At 36.8% G+C, this 27,083-nt stretch overlaps 1 protein-coding gene across 1 annotated transcript in view; it reads right to left on the bottom strand.

Annotated features, from left to right (window-relative positions):
- LOC127949404 (integrin alpha-L-like) overlaps nt 1-27,083 on the bottom strand; it is a 56,710-nt gene that overhangs the window by 26,869 nt on the left and 2,758 nt on the right. The window contains exons 8-15 of the mRNA XM_052546613.1: nt 23,041-23,191; nt 22,246-22,381; nt 22,066-22,139; nt 19,145-19,274; nt 18,913-19,055; nt 13,123-13,269; nt 12,732-12,926; nt 4,545-4,675 (exon numbers count right to left, since the gene is read on the bottom strand). Of these exons, the coding sequence (XP_052402573.1) occupies nt 4,545-4,675; nt 12,732-12,926; nt 13,123-13,269; nt 18,913-19,055; nt 19,145-19,274; nt 22,066-22,139; nt 22,246-22,381; nt 23,041-23,191 (1,107 nt within the window). The remainder of the gene's footprint in view (nt 1-4,544; nt 4,676-12,731; nt 12,927-13,122; nt 13,270-18,912; nt 19,056-19,144; nt 19,275-22,065; nt 22,140-22,245; nt 22,382-23,040; nt 23,192-27,083) is intronic.

Raw genomic sequence — 27,083 nt, 5'->3', positions numbered from 1 at the left:
AATTATAGTTTGGAAAAAGTATTTGGAAAAAGTCTAACTAGTAAAATGTTTACAGGTTATGTGAAAACTAGTACAATTATATAAATAAATAAAAAGAGACTTATGTTTATGATCTCTGCTGAATAAAGTGCTTCATTCTTTTTTCTGAGGAAATCCATTTCTCAAATCCTCAACCACATCACATCTTTTTGGGGTGAATTGTATTATTCCTCTCATCGCGAAGCAAACAGTAAAATAAAAACAAAACTTGAAGAACAGTCTCGCTGCTTTTTCTTCTGTGTGGGCGTATGCAAGCCGCGCGCTTCAGTTTGAATCTGAATAGTGTGTTAAGCGCGGGGGTGTGGTCGCATTAGATATAAAGAAGGGAGACATGAAAAACAGACATCGCGTTGTTTTCATATGGATTACTTTATCTCAGAATATTTGTTTTCGGCAGCACTTGTTTAGTTTAAAAGTAGACATGTCAGGCTTTCTATAGATATCTCTCTCATGTCTCTTCGTTGAGTATTCACGGAGTTACAGTTCATTTTAATGACGTGTTTGTACATGACGATCAGCGGAGACAAAGGCTGCAGACAACGCACCCTTTTTTTATCTTTATTTTATAAGTGCACAAAGGTTTTTTGTTATTATGTCTCTATCCAAAAAAAAACTAGACCCTTTAGAGATTCGATTGATGTATTGCTCTTATCTGTACGATTAAAACTGAGAGTGTAATTTAAGTTCTTTTCGGGGTTATCAGGAGAAAATGACTCAAAACGCATATATGTGTTAATCGACTCGAAAGGATTAAACCTCTGTTAATTCTCAATAAAAGCTTTTGTAGATGTCTAACAGAAATAAAGTCAGTCTGGTTAATAATAAGTGAAGCTGGTAAAGCTGTTTGTGGAGTTGTTTAATCCTCCTCTGCTGAGATCTCCAGAGATTTAATGTCTTCTTTTATCTTCAGTTGATTTCATCTAAGTTTGTGGCTGAAGTCAGTTCTGCTCATCTCTTTTTCTGTTCTCTTCTTTCCTTCAGTGATTCTGCTTGTTAACAGGCTTTTTTAAGCCTGAAATTACTTCATATTTAATATATACACAGATTTTGTTGCTCAGATAAGGTCCAGTTCTGGTTAATTTCTTTACTCTGGCTGACATGTGGCATTGCTATGGCCTGCTTGTGTCTCAAATCTGGCAAACAAGAGCGGTCCGCCCAAGTGCCATCATTCCACGCTGCATGTGGGCCAGATCATCTTTCCACAGGTGGCAGATGTGGGCCGGATCTGGGCCGACACAATGTTGCTATGTGGGATGGATTGTTCTAACAATGTTTTTAGCGGGTTACATTTATTTTTGTTCCCAGAACATAAATATGATTAATCAAATGATAGGATAACATTCTCTAAAAACATTCACATTTTTTTTATTAATAACATTATTAGAAGATTATAATTAAGATTTAAGCAGATATTTAGAAGCTGATGCATGTTTAAGAGTAATAGTTTGGTTTGATGTCACCATAATGGTGATAAGTGTTGGTTTTAGTTGTGCAATTTGACACTTGAATTGTCAGTGTTGTTCTTTAACTGCTGTAGTCTTTATTGTGGCAAAACAGCAAAAGGACATGTGGTTTGATGGTGCTGGTTACTTGCTGATGATTAATACTTCATTACATATGTGGTCTGGTAACATGTTTTCACCCACGCTAATGTGTGATTCATGAACGACGTAATTAAAAAGAACAGACAAAAATAAGAAAAAGCTGCAGGATTGTGTGTATTGCAACTTATTTACTTTAGTCACTAATATTCAAATAATAGCATATATTAGACTCCTGATAAAGCCAGCTGATCAGAATGTTACATGAGGGAAAACTTAATATCAGCAAATAACAAAAGTCACCTGACAACATTTTTCTCTCATTGCCACATAGTTAAAGCAGTTACATGATCAGTGACAATTAGTGGTAGAAATGATGATTCTTTCTAGAGATTTGTTCATTTTCAGTTCGTTCACCAAAATGATTCGTTCAGAATCGTTCACTGATTCGTTCAGTGACCATTTCTTCGTATTAAACAAAATAAGCCAACAGGTGGCAAAAAAGAGTGTATTAGGTGCTATGTCTTAAGTCAATGAACATATTCACTTGTTATAAAAACTGATCTGGCTGAACTGATAATCGCATTCAATATATAAAGTCTAATTAAGTTGTTCAGATGAAAAAAAGCACAAGGTTTTCTTGCCTAATTAGCATTTAAATTGTTTGGTCAGACAGTTTGTATATTATATATTCACATTCATAAATCGGGGATTAAACGTGGGGTTGCTAAATATCAAAACAAGTGTATGTGCACTGCATTGTATTTTGCGAGATTGACGTGCTAAATGGCAGACTAAACCGGTTTACTCTCATTCATTTAGTTCACGAACAAGATAAACTATGTACCAGTTCATTTCATTCAAAAACGACATGTGGATCAGTTCAGTCATTTCATTCACGAACGATCTTTAGATCTAGTTCAGACTCATATGAAACTCGTTAATTGAAGGGTGTATTCGTTCACTACATTCAACAAATCACATACTCTGTCACACCTCATACTCGAAGGCTATTGGCTCGATGTTGAGTATAATTCTTTGACAGGATCAAATGGTTCAGTTACCCGGTTCACCGAGCTGCGCATACACTGCTTATAGCAGCTGCTTATAATGCTGTGGGTAATGATGGCAAGATGAAGCCTCATGAAGCATTAAGATTTTCAGCCAAGTGGTTCACAAAAGGGTTAATTTCTGGAAACTTAATTTACACACAATACCACCTGGTGGCTAACGAGTGTAAAACAAGCAGATATATTACAGACAGGGGTGTAAAGTCCAGGGGTCAGAAAGTAAAATACCTGCCATGTTTTTGTTCCACCCATGAACTCAGCAGCTGATTTCACCAGAGGAGGAACCAAGTCATTCCTTCCAAGTCACAAACTACACTGTTAAAAATTGCTGTAAAAAAAACGGCCAAATTTCGACAGTAACATACTGTTTTTCATTAAAACAGTGCATTCTGGGTAATATTTATCATTTTCGAGAAGGTAGCCTGCTGCTATATATCGTAAATTAGTTAGCATGTTTTGTGAAGTTCAGAACCTATCTGTTTATTTATTTTGTGGATTGTCACCATTGTTGTGATTCATACACTGATTATTGATGTTTCTGTCTAAATATCAGCACAGGTTTTTTTTTAATGAGTGAAATTTTTTTAACAGTCTTTCATAACTTAAGGCTCAGCAGTGTTTCTTATTTTGCTGTAGTGTCAATATTCAATAAGAGAAGGGACACGGCATTGGATCAGAAAGAATAGAGTGTTTGTTGTTGTCAATCTATGAACAGCAATACCAGTTTTTTTTTTTCGCTATAACAGGTTCCAAAAATACATAGTTACAGCATGTAAAAAAAAACAAAAAACATAGTTGTTTTAAAGTCACGTTCAAGAGCCCAACTAAAGTAAACTGATCTCCATCATGGTAGTGAAAAAAAACACCTAAACCTATTTAACTCTCAATTAGATCTTCTGTAGACATCTTACAGAAATAAAGTCAGTCTGGTTAGTAATGTGAATCTGGTGAAGCTGTTTTATGAGTTGTTTAATCAGATCTTGAGAGATTTTATGAATTATTTTATTTCAGTTGATTTCATCTAAGGCAGTGGCTCAAGTCAGTTGTATTCCTTGTGTTTCTCTTTACTTTAGTAATTCTGTTTGTTAATAGCAGGTGTTCATCACTCATGCTCAATCATCAATTAATCACATAATTATCTCATTAACTTCACTAATTCAGTGTTACTCAAACACTCTGTAGTGTGCACACATTATTAAGTCTTCATTTAAAACTGAGGATTTTGTTGTGGGGTTTAAAGGGTTAAAAATTTAAAAACTCAGATTTTATGATTTTTTTCTTTTTGATTGCTGAATATACTGTAGTGTATACTGTCCATTTTAGACATTCTACTAACAGTAAGTAACTTTGCAACTACATGTCAACAAGCAGTAAGTAGAGTATTAGAAGAATGTCTGCTTAATATCTTCTAACACTTTCTTTGTCAATTCATTGTCAATTTATTCTAACACTAGACCTACCCCTTACAATAGCCCTTAACCTACCCTAACAGTCTACTTTGAAAGTTAGTAGATGCATAGATGGTAGTTGCAAATGAATGAGAATTAGTTGACATGTAGTTACAAAGTTACTTATAGTTAGTAGAATATCTAAAGTGGACTATCGAAATAAAAGTGACAAACTTTTTTTGTCTAGTTAAGTGTGATTATTATTATTTATTTATGCATTTAGCAGACGTTTTATCCAAAGCGACTTACAGTGCATTCAGGCTATCAATTTTTACATATCAAGTGTTCCCAGGGAATCGAACCCCCAACCTTGCGCTTGCTTGCTTGCTAAGGCAGTGCTCTACCAGTTGAGCTACAGGAACACTATAAATGTGACAAATGTCATAGTTTGGCACCTAGTAGGTTTTGCACTTCAAGTTTATTCTCCAAACTAAAGAATTACATACTTGAGCAGGACGATCCCTCCTTGTGCTCCAATCATGACATCTGTAAGATTATCATTGTTCATGTCCATCTGACCAAACAGAGATAGTCCAAACTGCTGCAGACCAGGCAGAACTGACCGCGCTGGGATCCGCTAAACACACACACACACACACACAAACACACACACACATATATATATATATATATATATATATATATATATATATATATATATAGAGAGAGAGAGAGAGAGAGAGAGAGAGAGAGAGAGAGAGAGAGATAGAGAGAGAGAGAGAGAGAGAGAGAGAGATAGAGAGAGAGAGAGGGTGAGAGAAAGAGAGAGAGAGCATTCAGACTTAATCCAAAATCATACTTCAGTTTATATAAATATACAAGTGCATCTCAATAAATTAGAATGACAAGTAAAACAAATTAGAATGTCATGGAAAAGTTAATTTATTTCACATCACTTGTGTGTTAAATAAATTCAGTGCACACAGACTAAAGTAGTTTAAGTCTTAGTTTTTTTAATTCTGATGTTTTTGGCTCACATTTAACAAAAACCCACCAATTCACTCTCTCAACAAATCAGAATATTAGAGTTGTCCAGAAGACAATCAATGAGACAATCAAACCTTCACAAGGAGGGTAAGCCACAAACATTAATTTGCCAAAGAAGCTGGCTGTTCACAGAGTGCTGTATCCAAGCATGTTAACAGAAAGTTGAGTGGAAGGAAAAGGTGTGGAAGAAAAAAGATGGACAACAAACAAAGAGAAAAAACTGCAAGATCTGATTACTTTTCATCTCTTTTAGAAGACAAACAAACATAACCTAATGTATTTATTCAATACAGTGGCTAAATTAATGAAAAATAAAGCATCAACAAGACATTTCCCAACAGCACATCAATAATGACTTTATGAACTACTTTACTTCTAAAATCGATACTATTAGAGATAAAATTGCAACCATTCAGCCGTCAGCTACAGTATCACATCAGACAGTGCACTATAGACCCCATGAGGAACAGTTCCACTCATTCTCTACTATAGGAGAGGAAGAATTGTATAAACTTGTTAAATCATCTAAACCAACTACATGTATGTTAGACCCTATACCATCTAAGCTCCTAAAAGAGGTGCTTCCAGAATTCATAGGTCCTCTTCTGACTATTATTAATTCCTCATTGTCATTAGGATATGTCCCCAAAACCTTCAAACTGGCTGTTATTAAGCCTCTCATAAAAAAACACAACTATACCCCAAAAAACTAGTTAATTATAGACCAATCTCGAATCTCCCTTTTCTGTCCAAGATACTAGAAAAGGTAGCATCCTCACAATTATATTCCTTCTTAGAGAAAAAAAAAATTATATGTGAGGATTTCCAGTCAGGATTCAGACCGTATCATAGTACTGAGATAACTCTCCTATCATTTGATCGTGGTTGTATCTCTATTAGTGCTATTGGATCTTAGCTCTGCATTTTACACTATTGACCACAAAATTCTTTTGCATAGACTAGAAAACTTTGTTGGCATTAATGGCAGTGAATTAGCATGGTTTAAATCATATTATACGACTGCCATCTTCTCGTAGCAGTGAATGAAGAGGTATCATATCGATTACAAGTGCACTGTAAAACCCGACAAGTTAACTTAACTCAAACCGTTTGAGTAAACCGATATCCTTAAGTTATGTTAACTCAAACCGTTTGAGGAAACTGATTGCCTTAAACCATTTAAGTTGAAAAAACTAACAGTTATGAGTACTCTGAACTTAATAACAACCTATACCTAGGTACAGGTTAACACCTGATGATATTTCTTCTGGGCTATTCAGTAACAACAAATGTGTTTTAGAAACACACGGTTATAACAGCCAGAGAAAAGACTAAGACAGAAATCAAGGGTCAAGAGCCCAACTAAAGCAGACACTGATCTCTAACATGGTTACTTCAAATGAAACAATAAATCAACATCTAAACCTTAGTTCATTCTCAATAAGATCTTCTGTAGACGTCTGACAGAAATAAAGTCAGTCTGGTTATTAATAAGTGGAGCTGCTGATGCTGTTTGTGGGTTGTTTAATCAGATCTTGAGTGATTTCATGTATTTTATTTCAGTTGATTTCATCTAAGTCTGTGTCTGAAGTCAGTTGTAGTAGTTCTTGTGTTTCTCTTTTCTTCAGTGATTCTGTTTGTTAACAGCAGCTGTTCATCACTAATTCTCAATCAGCACTTAGTTAATCACTTAATTACTTGAATGCAAAGTTTTAAAACTTACAGGGTTTAAATCAAGGCAATCTGTTTACTCAAACGGTTTGAGTTAAGTTAGGCTCAGTACTAGGGCCGCTACTCTTCACGCTTTATATGTTACCCTTGGGAGATATCATCAGGAAACATGGTGTTAGCTTTCAGTGTTATGCTGATGACATTCAGCTCTATATTTCTTCACAGCCCAATGAAAAATACCAATTTGAAAAACTAGAGAATGCATAGTTCGATATAAAATACTGGATATAAAATACTGGATGAAGAGTAATTTCTTACTGCTAAATTCTGAATAAAAAACAGGTTTTAATTATAGGACTTAATAACTTTGCATGTAATAACATAGAATGCTGTCTAAGACTTGATGACTGCTCTGTCAATTGTTCGTTATCAATTAGAGAACCTAGGTGTGTTATTTGATAGCAGTTTTCTTTAGAAAGCCATGTTTCTAGCATTTATAAACTTAATTTTCCATCTCAAAAATATATCTAAATTACAACCTATGTAGTAATTTAATGTTAATCCATGTGTTTATGACCTTAAGGTAGATTATTGTAATGCTTTATTGGGTGGTTGTTCTGCACACTTAATAAACACTGGCTACCTATCAAATTTCACATTGATTTTAAAATATTAGTTTTGACTTTTAGACCTTTAAATGGTCAGGCCCCACAATACATCACTGACTTGCTATGCACATACTCCCCAGGTCGTTCCCTTCGTTCAGCAGGCCAAAGTCTTTTAATTGTCCCAAAGACTCAATGTAAAACCCAGTGAGATATGTCCTTTGAGGCCTTGCCTTTATTCCTCCGTGTGGCTGATTCTTTTGATTTCTTTAAAAGGCAACTCAAGACACCGTTATTTAAACAGGCTTTTAGTTGATTGGGCTTAAGTTTACTTTGGACTTTTTATTTGTTTTAATTTTATTTGTGTATTAATGTGGTTGTACCTTGTAAAGCACTTTGTGATTGAATCTGTGAAAAGCGCTCTATTAATTTACTTACTACTTACATACTTACTAAACAAACTACAGCTAGTTCAAAATGCAGCAGCAAGAGTTCTTACTAGAACCAGGAAGTATGACCATATTAGCCCGGTCCTGTCCACACTGCACTGGCTCCCTATCAAACATTGTATGGATTTTAAAATATTGCTTATTACTTATAAAGCCCTGAATGGTTTAGCACCTCAGTATTTGAATGAGCTCCTTTTACATTATACTCCTCTACGTCCGCTACGTTCTCAAAACTCAGGCAATTTGATAATACCTAGAATATCAAAATCAACTGCGGGCGGCAGATCCTTTTCCTATTTGGCGCCTAAACTCTGGAATAACCTACCTAACATTGTTCGGGAGGCAGACACACTCGAAATTTAACACTCATGCTTATTTTTAAACACAGTGTCTGGAAATTACCTTGAAATAACATGAGTCTAAATCTAATGCATCCTGAGAGTGTTGATTTGGTCCAGAAACTATAAATGGTGCCTAAATGAACCTTTAATGGTGTTGAAAATATGTCAACTGACCACTTTTGAACTAGCTTTTAACCTTGTAAGGAGGTTCTTTGAATGTCTAAATCGGACGTACAGAACATGTAAAAAAAGACGTCATAAAAACGTTCATTCTGGCTCCTCGGTGGAAGTCTTTTCAATGTCTGTAAAGACATAAAAAGACGTCCACTGGGACATAACTTTGTCCAGTGGGTATTGTCTTCTGTAGAAGTGCTTTACAGCTGAGTCACAACTTGCAACATAGACACTGGTATTAAACTGAATTGACTCAACACTTCACTGACTCTAAATAATGACATCGCTGCCTTCTGTAGAACTGCTTATAGCTGAAAGGATTTCATTTCAAATGTATGAATTTTACACTGTTAATGATCTGAACTGAACATACTCTGAACCGACTTGATCTGAAAAAATATACAATTGTCTTTTTAGAGCTGCTCTACAGCAGAATCTGAACTTTCACCATAGCTTCCATAACTGCTTTTTTTCCTGTTTATCTCTGTCAGGCTGCTTTGACACAATCTATATTGTAAAAGGTTCTATTCAAATGAAGGTGACTTAACTTGATGAATGCACTAAGAATTCACATCAGAACTGAAGTATACTTTGGGCTTTAAATTAACAGGTGTGCCTGAGTCACACTTATCATCTCTAGTCCTCAGGGTGGAGAGGACGCTGGCGCGTTTTGGCTGCCGCTTCTCACTCCGGACGAAAAAGTTTGTTTGTAACAAAAACGGTTTTACCTACTGACTTTGTTTAGTACCGGTGGTATCTGTTCCTACCTCAAGATCTGGATTGTGTCTTTGCCTGGTCGCCGCATCTGCTGCCCGTCACGTTGTGATTCTGCTGTGACCATCAACAAGCTAGCCCCCGGGGTTGCCTTCGGCCCATCCCCGCTGTTTTCTGCTCGAGCAGTGGATTACAGCCCGGTTACTGGCCGGCCTGCACTCCGGAGCAGCCTGTCAGCTATGCGGCTACTACTGTTTATGACTTTCCTGCTGGCCTTTCTGTCATCTACGGCTCTGACCATGGCACTTCGATACACGTCCTTGCAGCTTCTCAGATTTAACCACCGCGCACCTCCTTCACTGGACATCATCTCTACTCTGCAACAACACTGTCTTCTTCGTCGTCGCCCTTATATCCACCGAGGCTCCCGTCGTAATCTTCACTACTACTTCAGTGCCGAAAACAGTATTCCATCTTTCTGGTCCGGCCGAAGTTCACTCCAGCCTGGAAACTGGCGCAACAACAACATCCGCATACGTCATCCGCGCACTCTTCACGCGACTTCATCTAACCTCCTGCCCGTCTCAACTTCCGCCATTTGGATTTCAAAACAAAAGCCTCTTAAGACAGCGCTATTCAATACAAGATCACTCAACAATAAAAGCCTGCTCCTCTGTGAATTCATTACTGACAATAAACTGGATTTTCTCTGTCTTACCGAAACCTGGCATAAACCTATGGATTACTTTGCATTAAATCAGACCACCCCACCTGGATACTCCTTCATTGACAACCCCCGTCTGGACCGGCGAGGTGGTGGCATCGCAGTTATTCACCGCAGCGATATCTCCATCCGCCCCATCCCCATCCCGGCTGTATCCTCATTTGAACACTTGGCTTTCAGACTTCCTGGTTCCCAATCACTCACTGCTGCAGTCATCTACCGCCCTCCCAAACTTTGTCCATCATTTCTTTCTGATTTCACAGACTTCGTAACTCAGCTGTCTTCCATTTCTCCGTCCGTTCTCCTCATTGGTGACTTCAACATTCATATCGACTCTCCGACAGCAAAATTCACATCTGACTTTTTGGACATTTTAAACTGCCTCAACCTTACCCAGCATGTCACCTCACCCACACATAATCATGGACATATCTTGGACCTTGTCTGTTCCACACCCTCCCTCACCATACATAACCTTTCATTGACTGACCTCACAATTTCTGATCATCTGGTCATCACCTTGGATGTCATTACCCCCTCTCCTACCATCAAACACACAAGAACAATTACATTTCGAAACCTGAAATCTATTAGTCCCATCTCTCTCAACTCATCCATATCCCATGCCATCTCTACTTCTTCACTTCCCTCCGATCCGATTGCCTCTGATCTAGTCAATTTCTACAACCACACACTCTCCACCTGCCTCAACCAAATAGCCCCTCTTAAAACTGCCTCAGTCTCCTTCTCCACCTCTGCTCCTTGGTACACCCCAGATCTTCACATTCTCAAAAGACAAAAAAGACAACTTGAAAGGATCCATAAAAAATCCGGTCTCACTGTCCATGCACAAGCCTACAAACACGCCATAACCACATACAATTCTGCTCTCAAAACTGCCCGGTCCAATTTCTACTCACAACTCATTCACTCAAATTCTTCTAACCCCCGCACATTATTCTCCACATTTGCAAAACTGACCAAACCCAAGGACAATATAACCTCCACATTCACTATAGACAAATGCAATAACTTTTTGTCATCCTACCATACCAAAATCCATACAATACACTGTTCACTAGCATCCACTTCCTCCGCTTCTCCTCCTTCTGAATATCAACTCCCTCCGCTCACACACCACAGCTTTTCCTCCTTCTCTCCACTGTCTCCCTCTGACACCTCCAAACTCCTCTCGACCATGAAATTCTCAAACTGCCAGCTTGACCCGATCCCTTCTCCTCTCTTCAAAAGCTGTCAAGAAACCCTTATTCCTCTCATCACCATCATCATCAACACTTCCCTTACGTCTGGATCTGTTCCATCCCCGCTAAAACTTGCATCCATCACACCCCTCCTGAAAAAACCTGGCCTCAACCCTGACAATCTGGATAACTTCAGACCCATCTCCAATATTCCGTTACTTTCAAAAATTCTGGAACGCGCCGTAAACACACAACTCCATCAATATCTCCACTCCTCTCAACTCTTCGAAATATTTCAATCCGGATTCCGTCCACACCACAGCACAGAAACAGCCCTTCTTAAAGTCACAAATGATCTCCTCATTGCTGCCGACTTTGGTTTCATATCCATCCTCCTTCTCCTCGACCTCTCCGCTGCATTTGACACTATTGACCATACTGTCCTTCTCCATCGTCTTCAATCTATTGGCATCTCTGGTACAGCACTTCGCTGGCTCACATCTTACCTCTCTGATCGTCACCATTTTGTCTCTGTTAATAACTGCAACTCCCACACCTCCCCTGTCACCCATGGCGTCCCCCAAGGTTCCGTTCTCGGCCCCCTCCTCTTCACCATCTACATGCTTCCCCTCGGTCAGATCATCCGCAACCATGGACTCCATTTTCACTGCTACGCAGATGATACCCAAATCTACTTTTCCACCAAATCCATCTCCCCGGCTATTCTCTCCACCATCACCGATTGCATTTCTGACATTAAAACCTGGATGGACAATAATTTTCTTAAACTCAACAGCAGTAAAACAGAACTCCTTATCACGGGCCCAAAATCTCTCCTCTCCTCTATTCAGAACTTTACTCTCCTTATCGACGGACATATTGTCACCCCCTCCCTCTCTGTCCGAAACCTTGGCATCATAATGGACCCCACCCTCTCATACCGAACACACATCAACCATATCACTAAACTATCCTTTTTCCACCTCCGCAATATTGCCCGCTTTCGCCCCTCCCTTACCTTGGCAACAGCTGAAATTCTCATTCATGCATTCATAACTTCAAGACTTGACTATTGCAATAGCCTTCTATACGGACTTCCTACCAATCAACTACAAAAACTGCAATACATCCAAAACTCAGCTGCCCGCCTCCTAACCCACACCCGGTCAAGAGAACACATCACCCCCGTTCTCCGTCAGCTCCATTGGCTACCTGTTCACTATCGCATTCAATATAAGCTCCTTCTCCTCACCTATAAGTCCCTCCATAACCTGGCCCCACTCTACCTCACTGAGCTCCTGGAACAGCACCAACCCACCCGCCACCTCCGTTCAGCTGGCACAAACCGCCTTGCTCCGATCGTCCGCACTAACCGACGGACTTTGGGGGATCGAGCCTTCGCTATCACTGCCCCCACCCTCTGGAACTCACTCCCTACATCCATCAGAAACTCGGACTCACTGCCAAACTTCAAATCAGTACTCAAAACCCACCTGTTCAAACTAGCTTTTCCCTAAACCCTTGTTGTTTTGTTTTGTTTTGTTTTGTTTGTTTCCCCATGTGAAGCGTCTTTGAGTGTCCAAAAAAGCGCTATACAAGTTTGATGTATTATTATTATTATTATTATTATTAATTGTTATTTACGACCGTTAGTGGAAAATAGTCTTAAGCAATAAACTGTGAACTTTCAGCTTGTCTGGGTTTCTGGGTTAAACGTGAGCACAAACACAATGTTTGGGATTGATGGAAGCACAGCAAACTCTCACCTGAGGAATGTATTCAGGGTTTATGCCATGTGTCCCATCACCCAGGTAGATGTAGACGACTCCTTCATCCTCCAGCGGTGCCCCGACTGCCACATCTGACAGACTGTCTCCATTCAGGTCCTTTAGTGAAGCCACGGATGCAGCAAATCTACCTGTGCTTGACTGGCTCACATTCAGTGTCTTCTGAAAATAGTTCTGAAAAAGAGAACAGCATATTTCTTCATCAGCACATGACCAGCACCAGAACAATTTCCACAACTTTCATGTCATAGGAATCCATTACAACAGCAATCCCAATGGAGTAACACAATGGTGACAACTAGCAGCCTTCCATTTACAGGCAGAAGTTTGTTCATGAAGATCGTAATAATAGTCATGAATCTGTGCGTACCTGTTCTGATAAAGTGTAGACGTACAGCCTCCCTTCAGCCTTCGGCTGAGACTGGTAAAATAATGGAGCTCCGACCAGCAGGAAATCTGAGTCTCCATCAGAGTCCACATCCAACACACTCAGAGACGCTCCGAAATATGAGCCAATCTGATGGCGGAAATCAATTAAAATGAAGAGAAACTGCATTCTAGCACATGCTTTTATAGCCTGATTTTTATAGAAGAAATATGAAAACATGTTCTTGTGCTTCATAAACATAACGTCACATTATACTGGTTAAAAACTGAAGATGTTTTTTTAGAAGTAAAATTAGGAGTAAAAATTGTTTGTTTGTGTCTCTGGTGAAATACTGTCTGTGTATGTGTGTGTGTGCACTGTAAAAATGTATTCTCTATATTTACTCAATAAAATTGTGTCAAAATATTACAAGCAATATTATTAATTACATTTAACACATTTTAATTAATTAGAAATAATCATTCAAAATGAGTAGAATAACATGAAAAAAAATTGTAAAATTTACACAAAACATTTGATTTCATTGGACAAAAAAACAAATATTACACTTTAAAAAGTGATTCTCTATATTTATTCAATAAAACTGTGTCAAAAATTTACAAGCAATATTATTAATTAAATTTAACACATTTTAATTAAGTAGAAATAATCATGCAAAATGAGTAGAGTAACATGAAACAATTAAGTAAAATTTACACAAAAATATTGATTTCATTGGACAAAAAAAAAAACACTATGCTAAAGAATACTATGTTATGCATGCCAGGCCAGTAGTTGGCGATCATGAAACACCCTTCGAAAACATTATATGCATGCACATGACATCAGCTTTTTTAAAGGCATCATGTTCAAAAGGTTGTAATGCCCCCAAAACAGTTATTGAAGACACCTAAAGTTCACAAACAGAATCACTGTAGAAAAAATAATTAATTTCCTTACCATTGTAGTGGTCAGTGTTTGCTTTAGTTGGACTCTCGACCCTTACAGTTTTAAACCTTTTTTTTGGTTGCTAGTTGTGATACAGCAGCTAGACAAGCCAAGAAGAAAATGAGATCAGGTGGTGTTATTTGTTTTTGCATCATCATTTGATCTGGATTTCTGAGTTGGGTGTGTCTTATCAATGACAGACGCCTCTGGTTGTACAATATAAGCTTAGGTGTTTTCAGCATTATCTGAGAAATTCTTAGAAACACATCTGATCTAAACCTTGTTAAAAAAAAAGTTTTTTTCTTTTAGGCGCACAGACATCAAGAATCAGCCTGAGAACCTCAACAATGGTGACCATCAAAAAGCATGTTACACTGCATTCTGGGTGCCACCAATCAAAACTAATTTATGGCTCCCATCATGCTTTGCGGCATGAATAAATTATGAGCAACAATTCTATAGTAGCTTGTTTTGTGTTTCTTACAGTTCGTCTGAATATGCTGTTTGTCACCATTCTTGAGATTCATACGCTGGTTCTTGATGTCACTGTCTGCCAAAAGAAAGTTCCCCTCTCTCAGTCAGAATTCTTAAACTCTATATTACACTGAAAACTCCAGGCCTTTTATTACTGAATCACAGCACTGCTAAAATGAATATTAATGTAACTCAGAGATCAGACTCTGAAAGAGTTCAGATATCCAGGTAAAACAAAGATTATATAAAAGCATAAACAACACTACCTGATCATCTTTTTTTTTCTTAGCTTGTCAAGCTGTTATAACTGAGTTACAACAGCAATGCAAAACATAATATTAAAACATCAAGGGTCAAGAACACAACTAAAGCAAACACTGACCACTATAATGGTAACCAATAGTTTACCCTTTGATTCTGTTTGTGAACTTTAGGTGTCTTTAATAACTCTGTTTTGGGGGCCTTAAGACAGCCTTTTGAACATGATGCCTGTATCATATTTATGTAAGCAATAAAAAAGTGAATTTGTAAAAAGGCTGATGTCATGATCGCCAACTACACTGTAAAAAGTGATTCTCTACACTGTAAAAAGTGTTTCCCTATATTTATTCAGTAAAATTGTGTCAAAATTTTACAAGCAATATTATTAATTAAATTTAAAACATTTTAATTAAGTAGAAATAATCATTAAAAATTAGTAGAATAACATGAAAAAATTAAGTAAAATGTACATAAAAATATTGATTTAATTGGACAAAAAACAAACAAACAAAAAAACACTATGCTAAAGAATACTATGTTATGCATGCCAGGCCAGTAGTTGGCGATCATGAAACATTATATGCATGCACATGACATCAGCCTTTTTACAAATTAACATTTTTGTTGCTTACATAGATATGATACAGGCATCATGTTCAAAAGGCTGTGTCTTAAGGCCCCCCAAACAGAGTTATTGAAGACACCTAATGTTCACGAACAGAATCAAAGGGTAAATTATTGGTTACCATTATAGTGGTCAGTGTTTGCTTTAGTTGTGTTCTTGACCCTTGATGTTTTAATATTACATTTTGCATTGCTGTTGTAACTCAGTTATAACAGCTAGACTAACTAAGAATAAAGATGATCAGGTAGTGTTGGTCATGCTATTACATAATCTTTGTTTTTCCTGAATATCTGAACTCATTCAGAGTCTGATCTCTGAGACAAGATAACATTCATTATGGCAGCCCTGTGATTCAGCGAAAAAAAAAGTGGATTTTTTAGTGTAAACCAGAGTTCGAGAATTCTGTTTAAAACAGAGAAAGAGGAACTTTCTTTTGTCACATCAAGAACCAGCGTATGAATCTCAAGAATGGTGACAAACAGCATATTCAGACGAACTGTAAGAATCACAAAACAAGCTACTATAGAATTGTTGCTCATTATTTATTCATGCCGCAAAGCATGATGGGAGCCATAAAATGAGTTTTGATTGGTGGCACCCAGAATGCAGTGCAACATGCTTTTTGATGGTCACCATTGTTGAGGTTCTCAGGTTGTTTCTTGATGTCTGTGTGTCTAAATGAAAACACTTTTCCTATTTAACAAGGTTTTGATCAGAGGTGCTTCTAAGAATTTCTCTGATAATGCTGATAACACCAGAGCTTATATTGTTCAATCACAGGACACATGTTATTGATAAGACACACCCAACTCAGACCAAATGATGATGTAAAAACAAATAACACCACCTGGTCGCATTTCTTTCTTGGCTTATTTAGCTGCTGTATCACAACTAGCAACCAAATAAAAGCTATTCAAAATTTTAAGGGGTCAAGAGTCCAACTAAAGCAAACACTGACCACTACAATGGTAAGCAAATTATTATTATTATTATTATTTCATTCAGTGATTCGGTTTGTGAACTTTAGGTGTCTTCAATAACTGTTTTGGGGGCATTACAACCTTTTGAACATGATGCCTTTATCATATCTATGTAAACAACAAAAATGTGAATTTGTAAAAAGGCTGATGTCATGTGCATGCATATAATGTTTCATGATCGCCAACTACTGGCCTGGCATGCATAACATAGTATTCTTTAGCATAGGGTTTTTTTGTTTGTTTGATTTTTGTCCAATGAAATCAACATTTTTATGTAAATTTTACTTAATTTTTTCATGTTATTCTACTAATTTTTAATGATTATTTCTACTTAATTAAAATGTGTTAAATTTAATTAATAATATTGCTTGTAAAATGTTGACACAATTTTAATTAATAAATATACACTGTAAAAAGTGTTTCCCTATATTTATTCAGTAAAATTGTGTCAAAAATTTACAAGCAATATTATTAATTAAATTTAACACATTTTAATTAAGTAGAAATAATCATTCAAAATGAGTAGAATAACATGAAAAAATTCAGTAAAATTTACACAAAAATATTGATTTCATTGGAAAAAACAAAACAAAAAAAACCCTATGCTAAATAATACTATGTTATGCATGCCAGGCCAGTAGTTGGCGATCATGAAACATTATATGCATGCACATGACATCAGCCTTTTTACAAATTCACATTTTTGTTGCTTACATAAATATGATAAAGGCAGTATGTTCAAAAGGTTGTAAGGCCCCCAAAACAAAGTTATTGAAGACACCTAAAGCTCACGAACAGAATCACTGAAGGAAAAAATAAATAATTTGCTTACCATTGTAGTGGTCAGTGTTTGCTTTAGTTGGACTCTTGACCCTTAAAGTTTTAAACACAGTTTCTTTGGTTGCTAGTTGTGATACAGCAGCTAGATAAGCCAAGATGGAAATGCAACCATGTGGTGTTTTTGCATCATCATTTGGTCTGAGTTGGGTGTGTTTTATCAATGACAGTTGTCCTGTGGTTGGACAGTATATGTTCAGGTGTCTCCATCATTATCAGATAAATTCTTAGAAGCACCTCTGATCAAAACCTTGTTAAAAAGAAAAGTGTTTTCATTTAGACACACAGACATCAAGAATCAGCCTGAGAACCTCAACAATGGTGACCATCAAAAAGCATGTTGCACTGCATTCTGGGTGCCACCAATAAAAACTCATTTTATGGCTCCCATCATGCTTTGCGGCATGAATAAATAATGAGCAATAATTCTATAGTAGCTTGTTTTGTGATTCTTACAGTTGGTCTGAATATGCTGTTTGTCACCATTCTTGAGATTCATACGCTGGTTCTTGATGTGACTGTCTGCCAAAAGAAAGTTCCCCTTTCTCTGTTTTAAACAGAATTCTCAAACTCTGGTTTACACTGAAAAATCCACTTTTTCTTTTTTTGCTGAATCACAGGGCTGCCATAATGAATGTTATCTTGTCTCAGAGATCAGACTCTGAATGAGTTCAGATATTCAGGAAGAACAAAGATTATGTAGTAGCATGACCAACACTACCTGATCATCTTTATTCTTAGTTTGTCTAGCTGTTATAACTGAGTTACAACAGCAATGCAAAATGAAATATTAAAACATCAAGGGTCAAGAACACAACTAAAGCAAACACTGACCACTATAATGGTAACCAATAATTTACCCTTTGATTCTGTTTGTGAACTTTAGGTGTCTTCAATAACTCTGTTTTGGGGGCCTTAAGACACAGCCTTTTGAACATGATGCCTGTATCATATCTATGTAAGCAACAAAAATGTGAATTTGTAAAAAGGCTGATGTCATGTGCATGCATATAATGTTTCATGATCGCCAACTACTGGCCTGGCATGCATAACATAGTATTCTTTAGAATAGGGCTTTTTTGTTTTTTTGTCCAATGAAATCAATATTTTTGTGTAAATTTTACTAAATTTTTTCATGCTATTCTACTCATTTTTAATGATTATTTCTACTTAATTAAAATGTGTTACATTTAATTAATAATATTGCTTGTAAAGTTTTGACACAATTTTATTGAATAAATATAGATAATCAGTTTTAACAGTGTGTGTTTTGTGTCTGTAGTGCAGATTTTTTTTTACGAAATCGCCCTGAAGAGTTCGTTCAAGAGGATGAAAATGTAACTGCGGCTGAAGACTCTCCTCTGATGAACGTGAATACTAAAGAAAACGGAGTCGGTGAGAACGACAGCACAGAGAAAGAGAACGGAGTGAAGGAGAGGAGTTCCAGTCCTGATCCTCCAAACACAGACCAATAAAATATCACTTTATTACACAACAACAAAAGTAAAGATGTTTGCTTTGATGGAGCTGAAAATTGTATTTTAACGGTATAGTTGAATAAAGATTTAATGATTTAAGGTGTGTGTTTTTGAAGGGTCTGATGGTTTGGGAGCCCCTGATCTCACCGGTGGAGAGAGATAATGTTGTGTCTGAGGGTTTTTCACTGACTTGTTCTCCGTTGATGTTGCTCGTCACTGTCCATGTGCTTTCAGTCTTGGTGAAGAGGGTCACCAGACCCCTGTGTTCGGCCCGTGGTGCTCCAGAGAACAGAAGAGAGACGCCGCGTCTCATTCCCAGCACAGTAGAGTAACCTGAACACCATCAGCATCATTAAAACACACACACACACACACTCTTTACATCACACATCACACAAGAACAAACAAGAACCCCAACATACCCATGTACGAGTCTTTATTTACAGCCGGATCAATGATCTCTGTCTGTCTGAATTCAGATCCTGATCCCGTCACTTCATACAGAGCTCCACACCAGTCATTCACTCCGACCGAACCCACGATCACAGAGTCCTGAAACAAACACTGCAGTCTCAGCACTGACATATTACACACAATAATGGAGAATGATAAAAAAAAAAAAAACTCTTCCTGCCAGCTGAGAGACAGTCACTAACAGGCATTTCTTAATCAGGGCGAACTGGATATGACAAACCGCTTTGATTTGAACTCTCTCTCACAACAGACACGGAAGAGAAGACAATGCTGAATAAAGTGGTCGTTTTTGCTATTTTTGGACTAAAATGTATATTCGATGCTTTAACAAATTCTAATGGACCCTCTGATGTCACATGGACTACTTTGATGATGTTTTTCTTCTCTTTCTGGACATGGACAGTAGACCGTACACAGCTTCAATGGAGGGACTGAGAGCTCTCGGACTAAATCTAAAATATCTTAAACTGTGTTCAGAAGATGAACAGAGGTCTCACGGGTTTGAAACAACATGAGGGTGAGTTATTAATGACATTTTTTTTATTATTGGGTGTCAAGGCTGATAAAAAAGGACTATACTGAAACCAGGAGATGAAATGGGTTTTCAGGCAAATTACACTCACTCAGTAGATGATCATTTCCATGTTACAGCTAGACATTGTTTTTAAAATGAAAAGGATTTAGTAAATTCTGATTTTAATTCAGCGTGTGTGTTTAAAGGTACAAAATTGGACTCTTAAGGTACAAGGTCCAAGGGTACAAAAGCTTTACCCTTGAGGGTACAGCCCCAGTGACAAGTTATTGTACCCCTAAAGGTACAATTATGTCCTTTATTTTCTGAGAAAAGTGTATCATCAAAAGTGTAGATGATGATAACTTCAAACTCTTTGCAATTATTTCTCTGAGAAACTCCTTTCTGATATTGCTCCACTATTTACCGCTGCAGCATTGGGGGAATTGGTGATCCTCTGCCCATCTTGACTTCTGAGATACACTGCCACTCTGAGAGGCTCTTTTTATACCCAATCATGTTTCAATATTTGGCATGAAATTTCAAAATGTCTCACTTTCAACATTTGACATGCTATCTATATTCTATTGTGAATAAAATATAAGTTTAATAGATTTGTAAATTATTCTATTATTTTTTTTTTACTCACAATTTGTACAGTACAGTTTACAACTTTTTTGGAAACGGGTTTTGTATATATATATATATATATATATATATATATATATATATATATATATATATATATATATACACTGGTAGATGTAAACATGTTACAATGGTAGACATTTTAAACAGACTGTGATCACAATTATGAATATGGGATACTGATATAAATGTATTTTATATTTTATAAGGTTCACTTGCTTGCAAGTTCAAAGCAAGACACAACATAACGCATAACGTCTTTTTGTCTTGTAAACTGTTTTATGCATGCTTATGATAGAACCACTTGTTAATGTAATTTACCTATATGTAATCGTATCATGTTTACAGTTAAACTTAAGCATTTAGCAGACGCTTTTATCCAAAGCAACTTACAGTGCATTAACACTATCAATTTTTACCTATCATGTGTTCCCAGGGAATCGAACACCCAACCTTGCTCTTGAAATGGCAATGCTCTACCAATTGAGCTACAGGAACACAATGCACAAATAATGTTTAGTATCTGTGAATTCGTCTTTTGATGATCTAAATGATAGTGTATATTAAATGTTGGTACATAGGTAATATACAGTATTAGTGTTCTAAGAATCTTTAAGATTCTTCTCTTGAACCCCCACTTGAGTTCCATTTTGCAAATTTCCATGATTTCACACAAAGGGTTGTAAAACTCATCATTAGTTCCAACCTCCTGCTTGGAATTTTAACCTTTCTCATTGGACAAGCCCATCCTGAGAGGCGTAAACCTTCTCAGACCTCAAAGCCCTCACCTCAGTGACCCGCCTTCAGTCTGCATTTCTTTTAGATCATAAGGGGATGAGGAGGATGAGCTAGAACTCTCTTTAATGACTAAGTCTGTGCCAGACCTCATGCCTCGACTTTCCATTCACCAAAGATCCTAGGATCTCAGCTGATGTCTCTTTTAGCTCTTGTCACTTTCCATTGGGAAGAAACTCCTAATCACCACCGAGTCAGGACACCTTTGGAATTCATCAATCTTCAAAACCGGAAGAACATGATTGCGACTCCTACAGCACCGAACCTCCAAACCATCATGATTTGCATCCAGATGCTCATTTCAAGCCAAGGAAATGCAAGTGTCATACATTTAACTAAATGAAACAGGGGTTTAGTATAAGCTATAGACCCAGTTATTAACTCTGATGGTTTTACTCAGGTGGTTAACTGACTCTTTTCATAGCTTCATTCTCTGGTTTTCCTGATGGTATCATCCATCAAATCTCATTTTCCCTTTCCCCTGTATGAGTGATTTTATGTATGTATGTTTTGTTTTAGTTTTTTGACTAGTTTGCATTACTTTTTAGTTAATAAAATTCTGGCTTACAAATCAATGTCCCTTTACAATTCTGATTTTGTTACATGCTCTGGTGCATTAATACTGTATGAAAGTGTTTTTCTGTGGCCACGGAAATATCCTTTCTTAGAGTTAATATAAAACTGAGCTAAGGGTTCGCTGGACGAACAGATAAGTTGATGGCAATTTAATTCTGCTACATTTACTACTGGCAGCACATATAAATAATTGTAATTAATCATAATTAATTGTAATTATTTATATAGATTTCCTTTTTGAGCTTAATTGCATGAACTTGTTTTATGGAATGAAACTTATTGTTCCTTATAAAAAATTAAAATAATTATTTGTTACTTTATGTCATTCATATCTCTCACCTGCTGGTAGACGACACTGAATCCACTCTGTGATAACTCTTTCTGTCTGTCTCTGCCTTGAGCATCCTTTGACCCTGAAACACAGAAGGAAAACTCTTACAATCATCTGTGGGTTCTTCAACTGCTACTTCTGTTTAAAACTTCTATTTAGGGTCCATTTTCTGTACATGTACATTTTACCTTCAATATTGTAGATCTTTTTTTGCAGGTTGTCAAGAAGTCCTTCGAGTCCACTGTAGTCTTTAATGTAGAAGGTGTTGTTCTGTTTTGGTTCTGATGCCAGCTGAGTGAGTCCAGTTAATTCAACGTTTCCAACCTGAAAAACAGTAGTCATTACATCTGACTGTGAAAAAACACTTTTAATAAAAATGTGAACTCAAAAAAGCATGATATCTGAAATATTTATTAAAATAAATGACAAACTGAAATCTTTGTTTTCCTCTGTGCACTTGATGACATGTAAAAAGTGTTTTCCACTCAATGATGTGACATACAGGATAATAATCTAATCTGTGATTAAATACAACATGTTGTATATCTCACTTAAAGCTGAAGTGTGTCCTTTCTGTATTAATATATATATATATATATATATATATATATATATATATATATATATATATATATATATATATATATATATATATACACACATATTTTTTTTTATAAAATGATTATATATTTACTATTTTTAGAAAATTGCACAAATAAAGACTGTTTCCAGACAAGCTTTTTGAACATTCTACTCATCTGTCATTGGACGGTCAAACAGATAGTCCCACCCTAAACTCATGTGATTGGTTGAGTCAGAAATCTCTCCAACTGCTCTAACCAGATGAATGTTGTGAAAGTTTCTCAGAGTCACAGTGTTTGTTAACAATTCAAACTACCAATGGCTGACTTACAGTAGTACAGTAGTACAGAACACACTCTGTAAAAAGCTGAAAAGAGACATAAAAGGACAAAGAAACACACCCCGATGATGTAACGGAGGATATTCTGCTCATCACATTTCTTGAGGACATTATCATCATCGTTATCACTGGGGTCTCCATCTGTGATGATCACCAGAGCTTTCTGAGCGTTGGGATCGGCTCCAGACGACACTCTATTCAGCAGATTCTTTCTGATGACATAATAAATCATAAATCATAACATATGAACAGATTTCAGCCTCAGTGTCAATTTGCTTCGGTTGTTTCTAGGAGATTACGTTCACACTTCACAATTTCATATAATCTGACTGATAAAATCAGAAGTATATTTGGCATGCCATCTGAGCTCAGAATTCAGCCTGAACCCAGAGAACTCCCCCAGCCCCCAGGACCACTGCTCCCTACACGCAGAGTACACAATTTTTGTAGCACACCAACTCCCAGGGGGCACCATCCCAATTGCTCAAAAAAAAAGGCATATGTGGATATGCATCACAACAACGGTGACAATCAAAAAAAAATATTTTTTTGTAAAAAAATTAAATTCTACAACATTTCTATCCAAGAAAATAAATAAAGCTGCAACAAAACACTAATATCTTATTTTGCTATAATATTGTCACCATTAGCAGCATGATGTAAACACCTGAGCTCCATGCTCTCTGCCACAATAGGAGTGCTTTATAACACACAGTTACAACAGCCAAAGACAAGCTAACATCAGAAGTATGAGGACCAAGATCCCAACTAAACCAAACACTGATCACCACAATGGTGATATCAAATATCAACATTTAAACCTCTGTTAATACGAGCTTCTCTAAATGTCTAACATAAATAAAGTCAATCTAATGAGTGAAGCTGATGAAGCTGTTTGTGGAGATGTTTGATCCTCCTCTGTCTTAATTTAACCCCAAATTAAGATCCCAACTAAAGCAAACACTGACCACTATAATGGTGACACACAAATTGTGATTTTTCTCGTTTGGTGATTATGCTTGTTAACATCAGGTGTCTTCAATAATGGTCAATCATAACTCAATTAACTTCTTAATTATCTCATTAACTTCAACTCTTATAGGCTGTTGTCTCCCTTCACTTTCTTCACTTTTCTCCACCAGAATAATCAGAAAGGCTAAAAAAAAAATCATAGGGGACCACTCTCACCCTGCTCATCATGTCTTTAATCTCCTCCCATCAGGAAGAAGATATAGGATTATCAAGACTTCTACATCACGTTTCAGAGACAGCACTTACCCTCTGGCTATCAGACATCTGAACCTGCACTGACTGCTAGCAGCACTTTATTAACGGTTGCTGGGTATTGTTGGTGAACATTGTCTGTTTTTTGTCTTGATGTTTGTCTTTTGGGTTATTTACGTATGAGAGTTGTACCAAGACAAATTCCTATCAACTTGTTGACGTGGCAATACATTTATTGAATTGAATTGAATTGAACTCTGCTTCAGTGTTACTTTTAACATTGTCCACACTCAGAGTGTTAATTTAACAATGAGGATTTTGCTGTGATCCATTGTTACTAAGGACGTAGCATCTGATCACTTCTGTATTTTCTTTGATATACTGATCTCTGCTACCACTGAATCTAGATCGGTCTCTGTCAGAAGGAGACGCATAAACGAGAACACAAGTGTACTATTTATGGAGGCTATATCTTTAACACCAAGCATTTCTGCAGACTCTTCTTTTCTTGCACCGCTCTTGTTTAGCCTGTATATGATCCCACTAAGTCAAATAATGAGAAAGAACCAAATTGCCTATCACAGCTATGCTGATGATACCCAGATTTACCTAGCCTTATCTCCAAATGACTACAGCCCCATTGACTCCCTCTGCCAATGCATTGATGAAATTAATAGTTGGATGTGCCAGAACTTTCTTCAGTTAAACAAGGAAAAAACTGAAGTCATTGCATTTGGAAACAACGATGAAGTTTTCAAGGTGAATGCATCCCTTAACTCTAGGGGTCAAACAACTAAAAATCAAGTCAGGAATCTTGGTGTGATTCTGGAGACAGACCTTAGTTTCAGTAGTCATGTCAAAGCAGTAACTAAATCAGCATACTATCATTTAAAAAACATTGCAAGAATTAGATGTTTTGTTTCCAGTCAAGACTTGGAGAAACTTGTTCATGCCTTTATCACCAGCAGGGTGGACTATTGTAATGGTCTCTTCCCAAAAAGAGCATTAGACAGCTGCAGCTCATCCAGAACGCTGCTGCCAGGATTCTGACTAGAACCAGAAAATCTGAGCATATCACACCAGTCCTCAGGTCCTTACACTGGCTTCCAGTTACATTTAGGATTGATTTTAAAGTAATTTTACTCGTATATAAGTCACTAAATGACCTAGGACCGAAATATATTGCAGATATATTCATTGAATATAAACCTAACAGAGCACTCAGATCATTAGGATCGAGTCAGTTAGAAATACCAAGGGTTCACACAAAACAAGGGGAGTCCTCCTTTAGTTACTATGCTGCCCGCAGCTGGAATCAGCTTCCAGAAGAGATCAGATGTGCTAAAACACTAGTCACATTTAAATCTAGACTCAAAACTCATCTGTTTAGCTGTGCATTTATTGAATGAGCACTGTGCAATGTCCAAACTGATTTTTTTTTTATGTAAAATAATTTTCTGTTTTAAATTCATTTTAAATAAGTAAACATTTTAATAATTTTAAAAGTTTTAAAATTGCTTGTTTTATTCTTGTTATTCTTTTTCTTCATTATTATTTTACTTTCTTTTATGTAAAGCACTTTGAAATACCATTGTGTACGAAATGTGCTAATGCAAAAGTAAATACACAAGCACACCTTTTAAATGTTTTATATTTATTAAAATAAACTGTAAATCATTTGTTAAATGTAAAAATTTAGCCGGTGCATCACAAAAAAAATCATAATCCTGTGAAACTTTTGTGGCTGTTGGTATTTTTTGGGGGCGGCAGTGCCTCAGTGGTTTATGTAGGTTGTCTACAAACCGGAAGGTTGGTGGTTCAATCCCCGGCTCCACCTGACCAAGTGTGGAGGTGTCCTTGAGCAAGATACCTAACCCCAGCTGCTCCCGACGAGCTGGACGTGCCTTGAATGCCAGACACCGCAGTCAGTGTATGAATGGGTGAATGTGAGGCGCTTTGCATGGCCTTGTGGTCTGTTGAAAGCGCTATATAAATGCAGTCCATTTACCATATTAATAACATGTTTTAATGTCAGAAATAAATTCCAACATCACCAACGCATATAATAATTTACAAAGAAGTATTAAGATCTTTTTTATTTGGTTATTTAAAAAAGACCTTTAAAATTACTTAAAATGCATTGTAAAAAACTATGAGGCAATAAAGATTGGTTAAGAACACTGTTAAAATTCATAATGTAGGCTAAGACAAAATAACCCATTGATGTAAATTACGTGTTATTACAAATACCTGAAAGAAAGCCAAAGGCCATGTAACTGCTGCTACACTTACAGGATGACCAGATCCTTCTTTAGGCTATTAGACAAACATTTCATTCAAATATTCACTTCATCTTTCATTTTTGGACAACTTTTTGCTATAGATGAAATAGTCATTATAATTTCATTATAATTTCTTCAGCAAAAAACAACTCTTACAAAAATAAACCATGCTTTTATCAGTAAAACTGCTTAATTTTTTGCATGATTTCGGAAAGTTTGAGACTATAAAATCATTTAGAGAACTGTATTAATAAAGTCATAGCCATAGGTAACTGTCGAGAGCTACAGTTGTAATTTATAAACAATAATTATTTTTATTTAAATAAAGTTCTATTTTAACCATAAAATTTGAGGAAGGGGGCACAACAATGCAATCCTGCAGCGGCCCTGACTCCTCCACATCCCACGCTGGGACAGGAATAGTGCAGAGCGAGGTGTTCAGGTGGAGGAGGGATGCTGCATAACTGTCGTGGGACAGAGTTGGCCGTCCACTTCCTATCATGCTAATTATCTGATTATTGGAACATGCTACTCCCAAACTTTGTTAATAAAACATCATTAACCTCTAATTTATGCAATGACAAATGTCCAACATTAG

The sequence above is a fragment of the Carassius gibelio genome, chromosome B1 (genome assembly GCF_023724105.1).
Source record: "Carassius gibelio isolate Cgi1373 ecotype wild population from Czech Republic chromosome B1, carGib1.2-hapl.c, whole genome shotgun sequence".
NCBI classification, from domain to species: domain Eukaryota; kingdom Metazoa; phylum Chordata; class Actinopteri; order Cypriniformes; family Cyprinidae; genus Carassius; species Carassius gibelio.
The sequence above is the reverse complement of the archived record's forward strand: the minus strand, read 5'-3'. Positions and strand labels throughout refer to the sequence as shown.